General features: G+C 41.1%; 1 protein-coding gene across 1 annotated transcript; it reads right to left on the bottom strand.

Annotated features, from left to right (window-relative positions):
- Window positions 1-10,791: 10,791 nt before the first annotated feature.
- LOC146618028 (uncharacterized) lies at window positions 10,792-11,783 on the bottom strand. Its single transcript, XM_085372829.1, has 2 exons — window positions 11,744-11,783; window positions 10,792-11,651 (listed from the first exon to the last, which is right to left on the bottom strand). The coding sequence occupies exons 1-2, from the start codon at window positions 11,781-11,783 to the stop codon at window positions 10,792-10,794; spliced, it is 900 nt and encodes a 299-aa protein (XP_085228955.1).
- Between the last annotated feature and the right edge of the window lie 92 nt (window positions 11,784-11,875).

The raw sequence follows: 11,875 nt of genomic DNA, 5'->3' as shown, positions 1-11,875 counted from the left end.
TTTGACTACAAGGAACACAAAACAACAATGATCAGTAAACCTCAACTCAGCATGTTCAGAGAATTTGCTTTTTTTGTGATGACTTCAGGCTGCGTCCGAACGTACGCGGCTGTGTTTGAAAACGCACGTTTTCCTTTTTCGTTTAAAAAAAATCCAGTCCACATGTGCAGTTTTGAAAAAATATCTCCTTCCACATGTAAACGCTAAAAACAAACTGAAACGCTGTCAAGAACACGCCAAATCTTAACCGTGTGGAAATGTTGGCCAATCAGAAGTCTAGAAGCCTGGGTGGGAAAACCTCACAAAACCTTACGTACTTCTGAGAAGTTTTTGTCTTTTTCTGGAAAAGCAGCTAATTTTGTGTTACTTTCACGTGCCTTCATTGTTTCAAATGTTAATAACTAAAGACAGCTTTTTGGCTGGAACAGACTCACAACTTTGGAATGGACAAAATGCATACAGCATACATAAATGTCATTTTTTAAAATGACATTTATTCCAAACTGACGTCAGGATTTGGGTTGGGAGAGCGTCTGTGTTGAATGTAGAAGCCACGTCTGATGCCTCTGTGTTTCTAAATGGAGGCACAGTAACTGTGTGTGTATATGTAAGTGTGTAAAAACTGCAGATACTAAGAGTAACAGACACAGTATGTTGTCTACATCCGCCATTGTAGAAATGGATCTCATGTAAACACTAACGTGGCCACAGCGTCAACAGCGGCGCACACTTTTGACATTGCCTGAGTAAATGTCCGTTTTCCTCGTCCACACCTAAACACAAAAACGTCGTTTTCAAAAATCTCCACCCTGGCAGGAGTTTTTAAAAATCTCACCTTTCAGTGACTCAATCTGCTGTTTAGGTGTGGATGAAAGGCCCAAATGCAGAGACAAAGCTGCGCTTTCAGAAACAGCCGTGTACATGTGGACGCAGCCTCAGTTTCTCAGAAATTCTAATAGTTTGTTGGAGAACAAAATGGTCGGGCATTGCACAGCTACAAGCATTTCACCCCCATGTCATACTGTGTATGGTTGTGTGTGTGTGACAAATAAAATTTGAATTTGAAAACTTAAGTCTTCTCTATTTTCCTAAATTAAGAAAATAATCGTGTTAAAAAGAGCTTCTGTCACTCAGATATGATTAAGAACATTTTCTCATTTATGTATAATTTGTCAAATATTACATCAGCTGACAAATAGTTAAGTCTTCATTTGTTTTCCTGAATAATAGATCCACATCATCCTCTCTATGATGGAAAATATAGTCTAGTCTTGCACAATGTAAAGTACATAAATACTGTCCTGGCAGGCAGGAAAATCAGGCTTTATATTGAAGTAAATGATCTTAAGTTTGTAAAGTAAAATTTGAGCTTACTTTAGTTCTTGGTAAATTACAGAGCAGTTAATCCTCAGGGAAACGTCGAAATGTCACTAAATAGTGGTCTGCTTTCATACGGTTGCAGTGTCTCTTCAGTTTTGTGTTCATATGCTGATGTTTTCGTTCAAAACATGCTTAAATCCCTAACTTTTCCCTGGAGGCATCGCTATGGCAACAAAACAACATGTTCCAAACAAAAACAAACAAGCTGTTTCCAGAGCTTAATATTTAACATGTCTTTATTATAAACTTTATTTGTACAAATCTGTGATGTTGATGTGCACAACGTGGGATTTAGACCTCGGAGGGTTAATCAACAACTCACGAAAAATTAGGTTTAAATTTGTGTTCATGACGGTGCAGATTTCTGACATTTTGTGTACTTTAAGCATTTAACAATTTGACTGTTTTCTAATAAAAACTGTGTGAAACTCAAGTTAGACCTGTGTTTGTAAATGAACCGCCCCATGTTGTGTAGCTTTCTGGATTTTATACTTATTGGGCTACATATTAATTTATTATACATGCTATACAGCAGATAAAATCTAAACTCACATGTTTTATGTAACTAAAGTGTTTAATCATGTGGGCTACAGACAATAATCAACTAATGGACTATATTGATATGAGAAACGTGCACACTTACTGCAGTTGAATCATTTTAACCATATGTAACCACCTGCGTATGTCTTTGAAAAAAAAAGGCTTTGATTTTTCCCCTCCATTTGATTTCTTTGCCACCCTCATGCCGCCATAAGAAGATTTTTCTAGATCCGCCCCTGTCGAGACTTTCAACCCCAGGTAGGCCAAGTATGGAGAAACGCAAGAAAAAAAATATCTGAAGAAAACAGAACATTTAATGATGTCTGAGCAGATTTATTTGCGTTTCTGATGAGAGCGGTCTACCAGTATGCCTAATTTGTTGATTGTCGATCTTCCACATATGTATTTGAGTAGCTATCCCACACCTTGAACTATGATAAAAACAAACACCGCTCACACCTCACAGATGACAGCTTACAGTCCTGCGTAAAGAGGAAAGTGACTTCGTACAGCTCCGGTCTGCAGAGGTTCAGGAGCAAAAGTCCCATGTTAAACATATCACGGCAGACCCGACGATGTTTGCATGAACATGCTTGTGAAATGCACTATACACAGGTACACACACACACACACACACACACAGAGTTTGACATGTGTGTCAGAGTACTGTGCATCTCTGAAGTTCCTTCAATCCCTTTAAATTTGTTCCCAGTATACAATTCCTGAAATCCAGACGGGTGTTTGGAACATGTTTCCCCTGCACCAGTCTAGTTTGATTTCTTTTTTAAATAAGCACATCAGTACACGCATTTGTACTGATAGGGATTGTTATTACAGATTCAAAGCTTTTTCAAGGAAGTCATTCTGTTATTGTTTAAATCTGAAAACTTTTTTTTAAGATTTTAATTTTCTTGTACTTGCTGTTGAATACATGGAGGTGCATTATAATGCACTGCCCCACTGGGGCTTTCAATTGCCTTTGCAGCATGACTGATTTATACATCAGCACCACTGTAGTGGAGCAAAAAACCTGCATTTATTACCTTTTAGCATCATCAAAGATTCATTTTGAGAGAAACTTTATTATTTAAAATTTGAATTAGCATTTGTTTCTGTGCATTTAGTTGTAAAGAACATGGACTATTCAAACAAAGTCATTATCTATGTGAGAGTATCATTTAAAACTTTTTGGTCCTCTATTATCAAGAGTTTCTTGAGTTTTGTAGAGAAGCCTTCTTTAAGCCCTTTTATGATACTTGAGACTGTTTTTTGCCACGTCAGTGTAAATGGCTGAGCTCTTTTAAGCTTTACCGTGTATTTGTCGACAGTCTCTTTAATCCCGCTCACAGGTCACAGAGATCAGAATTAAGGAGCTCATGACGAGTGGATCAGACAACTTTTACCATGAATGGCAGAGACTAATCCGGTATAATATTGCTGTAAGTTTGCAAAATATATTTTTGGAAGCTTAAATAAGGTTGTACGGTGTGGATGAGCACGGCCACCCTTCCATTGTTTAAGTAAATCTGCCAGAAAGTAACTGCTCAGCCATCTGTGTTGTGTGTGTGTGTTTACATGTACACTTCAATGGCTAGTGTGATATAATGCCATGATGCATTTTTTGTAATCAGTGTTTTAATGTCTCATTTTGTTTTTAAAATCAAGCCCTCAGTTCTTGTTTTTATCTTTTCTGAGCTGCAGGCAAAGCTAATTGTGTCCAAAACAATCTTGTTTACGTACAAACTAACAAATCCGACCTCCTCAGAAAGAAACACTATTTGTAAGCAGAGCGTTTGAGCTCTAGAGGGCACCACTGTAGAGCCGGTGTTTGGGCTTGGTAATGGCAGATGGAAGATAATCAGCTGTTAAACTACGACTGTGTTATATCTCCAAGTAGTCTTCAGGAACAGTTCTTGAAGGACATCCAAAGCTCTTCTTTGGATGTTGCTGCCTTTTATTCTGCTCTCTGCCAAGATCCCACACTGCTTCAGTAACGTTGAGGTCCAGACTCTGTAGAGATGAATCCATGACTGATAGTGTTGCTTTGTGTGTTTGAAATAATTGTCACGCTAAAAAAAGAAGACGCCACTGTGTTTTCCAGTTACTGTTGTACCGCTCTCCTGATCTCTTCCTTACATATTAACGATCATTCAAACCGAGTAGTTAACATCTTTTGTTGATTTTTAGTCAAGTTTATGTGCAGTTTGACATACCGTGGCCTTTTCTCCGTTTCCCTTCCACTCAGATCATTTCTGATGAGACTACAGCAAACAGTGGCTCAACTGCAAGATGCATCTCTCAGGTCCTGTCTGGATCTGGACCTCAGATCTGGCTTGTTTTCTATTGCTTAAAGACATGACTTTCAGATACTGTTCATCTGCTATAAATGCATTTTTATATACTGCCACTTCTCTTGATAGTTCCTTCACATCTGCCCTCATATCGGTAATTTTCATCGATTCAACTAAAGAAATGGGGTCAAATTATGTTTTGTTTTATTGTTTTGTGACAGGCTGCTAAGAAGAAAAGTGCCTAAAGATACTATGTATAGTTCTTTTTAGCAAGTTGTCTTATGTGTAGACATAACACCAGTTCATCCCTTGAGTTAGGTGCCTTATGTTTGAATGGTTCTTAGTTTTGTGTGAAGGGGCTTAACAATTAAAAGACATGGTCAGAGACAAGGACCGCACTGAAAATGAGTTAAAAACGTATTTCCAAAGACCTGCAGAAAGCCTGAGGCAAAATATCACAATAATAAGGTGGGGGTCGTGGGGGTCTGGCAGACATAATATGGTCATTGCAGTGGTGCATTGGTACAACTTTTAAACCTGGTGTTCATACTTTTACATTACAAAACAAAAATCTAAGTAGTTTTGAAAGCATGCGCAAAATGCAGTTGCTAAAAGTGAACGTTTCATTTTCACTCTGAGAAGTAAAACATGCAGTAAATGTAAACATACATGTCAGTTACTTTGCCTGTTTCAACCAGTCTTATGAAGCCATGCATGTATAAAGTATCAGCCCTGTTCAGCACACACCAACCAGCCAATTCTAACATTTAGTGACTTACTTTTAATTCATTGCTAATCCTTTTGTACTGTTCATAAAGTAAATTGGAATGTAGGATTCTTACATGTAACTTTTAGATAAAAGTCCCCTGTCACAGAGGTCCCACATGGTGCAATTTGATCAGACAAGAAATACAAGGGGTTGCTTTGGGCTGCTGAGGTTAAAGTAAGAGGTACACAGCAGGAAAATGTGAAAAATAGGGTTTAAAATAACCATCATTCTCAGATTAATAATTAATTCTATGATAATAAAAGACCCCACAAAAAACAATTGATTGTGGCACAGTCTCCGACTCACACTATGTGGGAGGAAGTAGTTTCTACAATCCAGACTGAATGTTGAACGTGAGACTGGATGGCACCGCTTTGTCTTCTCAGCTCAACTTTCACCTCTGACTTGCAGTGACACATTTCTTTCTTTGTTGGCAGTGTTGTGATAACTAAGGTTGAAAAGCTGTGCAGTCTACATAAAACTGGATAAAAACAGAGGGATGCTCAGGGGAGGAATCACAGTTAAGGAATGGCAGTTAGGCTGCGTTCACACTGCAGGCGAAAGTGCATCAAATCCGATTTTTTTGACCCTCTGCGACCCATATCCGATCATGGTGTGACAGTGTGAACGACACAAATCCGATCTGGGTCACTTTCGTATGTGGTGCTGAATCCGATACATATCTGATGTTTCAGAAAGCGACTGCTGTTTGATGGTCAAGTCGCATTAAATCCATCTTTTACGTCACCGACACAAGACAGACGCCAACTATCAGCGCCAGTGAAGTGCCCGAGAAGACATCGCGAACGCTTCCTGGCCATCCGGTGAAACTGCTGGGAAGACAACGTTGGAGAAACGTGAACATTTTATTTGTACTGTATAATCTGCAGATTCTGACAGAAATCTGCAGCTATCCTTTGAAGCACTGCTCCTCTCTAAAACAGCAATAAGGATCATTATTAGGTTAGTTACATTATTATGTAATTAACAAAATAACTTAAAGCAAAAATTGGGAAACGTAAAGTCCGAAGTCTTTATATTAAGGGCCATCAGTCAAACAATACAGGGAGTGCAGAATTATTAGGCAAGTTGTATTTTTGAGGAATAATGTTATTATTGAACAACAACCATGTTCTCAATGAACCCAAAAAACTCATTAATATCAAAGCTGAATGTTTTTGGAAGTAGTTCTTAGTTTGTTTTTAGTTTTAGCTATTTTAGGGGGATATCTGTGTGTGCAGGTGACTATTACTGTGCATAATTATTAGGCAACTTAACAAAAAACAAATATATACCCATTTCAATTATTTATTTTTACCAGTGAAACCAATATAACATCTCCACATTCACAAATATACATTTCTGACATTCAAAAACAAAACAAAAACAAATCAGCGACCAATATAGCCACCTTTCTTTGCAAGGACACTCAAAAGCCTGCCATCCATGGATTCTGTCAGTGTTTTGATCTGTTCACCATCAACATTGCGTGCAGCAGCAACCACAGCCTCCCAGACACTGTTCAGAGAGGTGTACTGTTTTCCCTCCTTGTAAATCTCACATTTGATGATGGACCACAGGTTCTCAATGGGGTTCAGATCAGGTGAACAAGGTGGCCATGTCATTAGTTTTTCTTCTTTTATACCCTTTCTTGCAGCCACGCTGTGGAGTACTTGGACGCGTGTGATGGAGCATTGTCCTGCATGAAAATCATGTTTTCTTGAAGGATGCAGACTTCTTCCTGTACCACTGCTTGAAGAAGGTGTCTTCCAGGAACTGGCAGTAGGACTGGGAGTTGAGCTTGACTCCATCCTCAACCCGAAAAGGCCCCACAAGCTCATCTTTGATGATACCAGCCCAAACCAGTACTCCACCTCCACCTTGCTGGCGTCTGAGTCGGACTGGAGCTCTCTGCCCTTTACCAATCCAGCCACGGGCCCATCCATCTGTCCCATCAAGACTCACTCTCATTTCATCAGTCCATAAAACCTTAGAAAAACCAGTCTTGAGATATTTCTTGGCCCAGTCTTGACGTTTCAGCTTGTGTGTCTTGTTCAGTGGTGGTCGTCTTTCAGCCTTTCTTACCTTGGCCATGTCTCTGAGTATTGCACACCTTGTGCTTTTGGGCACTCCAGTGATGTTGCAGCTCTGAAATATGGCCAAACTGGTGGCAAGTGGCATCTTGGCAGCTGCACGCTTGACTTTTCTCAGTTCATGGGCAGTTATTTTGCGCCTTGGTTTTTCCACACGCTTCTTGCGACCCTGTTGACTATTTTGAATGAAACGCTTGATTGTTCGATGATCACGCTTCAGAAGCTTTGCAATTATGAGACTGCTGCATCCCTCTGCAAGATATCTCACTATTTTTGACTTTTCTGAGCTGTCAAAAACTTCTTTTGACCCGTTTTGCCAAAGGAAAGGATGTTGCCTAATAATTATGCACACCTGATATAGGGTGTTGATGTCATTAGACCACACCCCTTCTCATTACAGAGATGCACATCACCTAATATGCTTAATTGGTAGTAGGCTTTCGAGCCTATACAGCTTGGAGTAAGACAACATGCATGAAGAGGATGATGTGGACAAAATACTCATTTGCCTAATAATTCTGCACTCCCTGTATTGTTTGCTCTGGGTCTAAACAGAGCGCGTTGTGTGTGACGTCTTCTTTTGCGCATGCGGCCGCTTTGGTTCACACTAGAGCGCGTTTGCTGTCTCATTTTATTTGTAGTGTGAACGAGCAGACAAAAAAATAGGATTTGATCAAAAAATCGGAATTGAGCATCAAGACCTGCAGAGTGAACGTAGCCTTAGAGAGGAAAAAGAGAAGAAGAAAATGCAAAGGAGTGGAGGGGCTAAAAGAACCACTCAGATTTAACAAACCACCCAATCAAGCTGCGTCCTTGGAATTGGCCCCCTCCCTTATTTTTCACCACGTGAGAGTGAAGAAACACAGCTGTGCCTCAGAGGGCTGAAATAGACAGAAACGCTCCGAGAGCATGTGAGAGTTGAAGCGTGGCACGCAAAGAGAAGGAAAGGTCTTACAGAAAACTGAAATCTGCTTTCAAATAAAATAAGAAACTAAAAAAAAACTTAAACAACTGTGAGGAAGAGCTTTGAGAGGAAGACCTGAACTCTCAGGAGATCTGTGTAACAACAAAGCGATGAGCTCAGTGTCTCGGGATGAACACAACATAAAGAGAATAAACCCTGAAAGGAAACTGGATACCAAGATGTGGGGAAAAAGGTGATGAAGAAAATGAAAATGTCCTTTTTAAATATTTTTCCTTCCTCTTTTCAAGTTTTACCTGTCTGGAACAAGGATTCTTTTCTTTTGAGGCTTCTGTGGAACAATGTAAGGTTGTCTTTCCTTTTCTGAGGAGGGCCACATTTTGACAATATCCTACGAGGTGTCGGTGAGCTCCTGTGGAGACTGGCTAATGAGCAAATAGTGAGACATGTCTCTAGAAGATGTCAAAAGCACCACCAGCCTTGGGGCTGAAAGCAGTGCTTCAGATCGTTCCAGTGGCCACTGTCTGAACCAAAATCAGGACCAGGGGGTGAACCAGAGTGAAGGCCAGGATGGGATCGTTCTGGACCGTATCGGCTGTCTGTTAGTGGATAAGTTGGATCCCAGTGACTTCACTGGGAGGTTTTCAAAGATCCAGTTGAGGTCCAAAAATATGAGAAGGATCATTAATAGAGGTATGTGGAGGCTGGCTCTAAAAACTTTGTTTGTTTTGTTTTCTTCTTCTGAGGAGCACAAATGCGAATGAACACAAGATGGGTCAACACAGAGAGGAGGCAATGAGATACATGTTTTGTAATATTCCCAGGACGTTTGAATGTGATTGCTTATCTGTCATGACCTGAGGAGTTACGTTTAAGGGTGGAAATGGCAGAAAGGCAGGTCGAACATCCAGCTGAAAAAAACGATCCTCCGCTTGTCAGCTGGAATGTGGGTGTGTGCGGTTTTTAGCCGCTTTGAGATTTGAAATGGCTCTTTGTTGTCACTTGGAAACTCGACAGGTGTGTTTGTTGTGGGTTTTGAAGACCCTGTGAAAACCGATACCCACCTTGAACATGAATCCAGAAAAAGACATGCTTTTGCATTTCTGGCCTCAGTATTGTTGTTTTCCCCAAACCCCTTGTTCTCTCTCAGCTTACCTTAACCTCCGTGAATTTTATGTCTAAACACTTCCAACATTTTAGGGAATCTTTACAGGCGTACTTGGTATTAGAGTGTTGTTTAAATTTGTGGAATCAAGTAATACTGAATGGCATTTGACGGAAGATTAAAGACGCTTTAGGATAAGAGAAGCAGAATGCTTATTTTGTGAAAAGGGGGAATATTGGTGTGAGTTAGTGTCTGTGCAACAAAGCAGCACCTGCACAAACATGCTGTTATTGAGACTTCTCAATAAATAAGCTTGTAGAATGCAAATGCCATGAAATGTAAGATTATAGAAGCCTCTGCTGATGAGATAATGTACATGTGTTAGTCTGTGATGGTACACAAACGCGTTCTCACTAGAGTTATCTGACCCAGCTGTGTCAAGGACACACTACTGTGTGAGCCCCGTTTTGGTTTTGGTGATTGAGTCAGTTTGATTTATGAAGCTGAAATGATTAATACAATCACAGATGAGTAGACATTTATGCTACAAGTTCATTTCTTGATCGAAACGTAGCATTAAACATGCACAGCTCCAACCTCTCCATCAGGTCTTGAATGATAACAAGTCAAACAATGTCTGTAAAGTATGCATATTATACACAAAGACAGACTTAAATGAAGACATTGATCCGACACATGTAAAATGTAGCCAATTGTGTTTATTGTTATCATTTTATTATCATCTCTCTACCCTGTGTTCTCAAAAGTGAACACAGGGTAGAGAGATGATGGAGGAAATGAAAATGGGGGGGAGGGGTTGTAAAGAAGAGATTAAGAGGACAGATGGGGGGGGGGGGGGGGGTAGATAGAAAGAAGGATAGAGACAGGGGAGGGAAAGCCCCAACAATCATATGACCCCCTATGAGCAAGCACTTTGGCGACAGTGGGAAGGAAAAACTCCCTTTTAACAGGAAGAAACCTCCGGCAGAACCAGGCTCAGGGAGGGGCGGCCATCTGCTGCGACCGGTTGGGGAGGGGCAAGGAAAACAGGATAAAGACATGCTGTGGAAGAGAGCCAGAGGTTAATAACAAGTACAATTCAGTACAGAGAGGTCTGTTAAACATAGTGGGTGAGGAAGAAACACCCAGTGCATCATGGGAATCCCGCGGCAGCATTAGGCTGGGCATGCACTGTGCTCTTTTTGGCCCATTTTGAGCCGATTTTTCAGTCGTGCGACCGTTTTGGGAGTCGTCCCGAGTTTGGCCTTAATCGTGTGTCGTGCATCGTCTACATAACGAGGGTAACGGGGTAATGAGAAGCAATTAAAACCTCACGACCAGCTCCCGATCATCCATCGTTTGCTCGCAAGAAAACCAAACCTGTTTGAAATCCTGTGGGTCGTCCTGAGGGTGTCACCGCAGCGTCTCACACTGCCCACGCGCAAACGCAGAAATGAGTGCGAAAAGATGGAGTCGAACGGCGGTGCGGTGTGTGATCTGGACACAAGCGATGGAGGCACAAACTTCTCACCCCTGCGAGTCAAGCGTACAGTTTGAGCAGGAGCTGAATAACGCGACTGAAAGAAATCGCACAGTGTATGCCCAGCTTATTGCAGCATGGAGGATTCAGGGTCACCTGAGTAGGCCATCAGCCTACTAAAAGGATACTGAAGAAACCCGTCGAAATAGTGTTAGTCTTCATCACTGCTGCTGCTGGACTCATTTGAACACCTCCGAAGTTTGCAAACAGGCAAGTATTCCTCTTCTTCCTCAAAGTCCTCTTGGGAACGCTTCCTCGAGCCTCCAGCTTCATGGCTGTCAAGCTCTTCGTGCGCATCTTCAAAAAGTTCATCACTGCTGCTCTCAGAGTGGTCGTACACAGCTGAGCTGGTCCCCGAATCAGAGTTTGCAAGCCTGGATTTTTTGCTATTATGCTCTTCTTCGTCTACATCTTCCTCTCTGGACCTTTTCGTGGATCCACCAGGCTGCGGTTCTTCTTCTGTTACCTGCTGAGGACAGCCCTCGCTATCAGTGTCACAAGCAGAGAAGAAGTCAGAGTCGTCATCAGAAAACTCCTCGCTCCATCTGATTCTTTTGTTTGGTTCCACATCTGCTTCATCCATCTCTCTAGACCTCCTCCTGGATACACCTGGCTGAGGATCCTCTTCTGGGATGTACTGGTGAACATCCTCACAGTCTTCAAATGCCTCATCAGAATCCTCATTTTCAATGCCACCAACAACAACAGCATTATGATCCTCGTGCTGTTCATTGTTGTCAGCATTGGCATTATTGTCCCTCACATTCATATTTTGAATGTTGACATTATTGTCATTGGCATTGTGACGGTAATTAACATATTGTTCCACTAATACATCTATTAGCTCATTCAGCATCCAAAACATATCATTGAGAAGAAAATAAAGATCGATGTGGAAGCCCCGGAGTCCATGAATAGGCTCGAAAGCTGGTCCATTAACTGGTCCATTAACTGGTTCATTAGCTGGTTCCTGATCTCCACTTTCAAACCTTTGTGGGTTAACCTGTCGGCCTGCAAGATCATTTAATCTTTTAATTAGCATTCATAACTATCTGCTGAAAATCTGTTTTTCATCCATTTTAAGACTGAGCACATGTGCTTACCATGACGGTTATTGTGTGATCCATCTCCTCTTCCACTCATTTTGACTACAAGGAACACAAAACAACAATGATCAGTAAACCTCAACTCAGCATGTTCAGAGAATTTGCTTTTTTTGTGATGACTTCAGGCTG

Source organism: Diplotaxodon limnothrissa, linkage group LG15, assembly GCF_057381915.1.
Source record: "Diplotaxodon limnothrissa isolate DT_005_m linkage group LG15, D_limnothrissa_male_GT1.1, whole genome shotgun sequence".
Taxonomy (NCBI): Eukaryota; Metazoa; Chordata; class Actinopteri; order Cichliformes; family Cichlidae; genus Diplotaxodon; species Diplotaxodon limnothrissa.
This window is presented reverse-complemented; position numbering and strand designations above follow the sequence as displayed.

Coding starts and splice junctions, on each gene's coding strand:
- LOC146618028 (XM_085372829.1), bottom strand. CDS start 11,783: ATGAGTGGAAGAGGAGATGGATCACACAATAACCGTCATG. Junction 11,652..11,743: donor ATCACACAATAACCGTCATG/GTAAGCACATGT, acceptor ATGATCTTGCAG/GCCGACAGGTTAACCCACAA.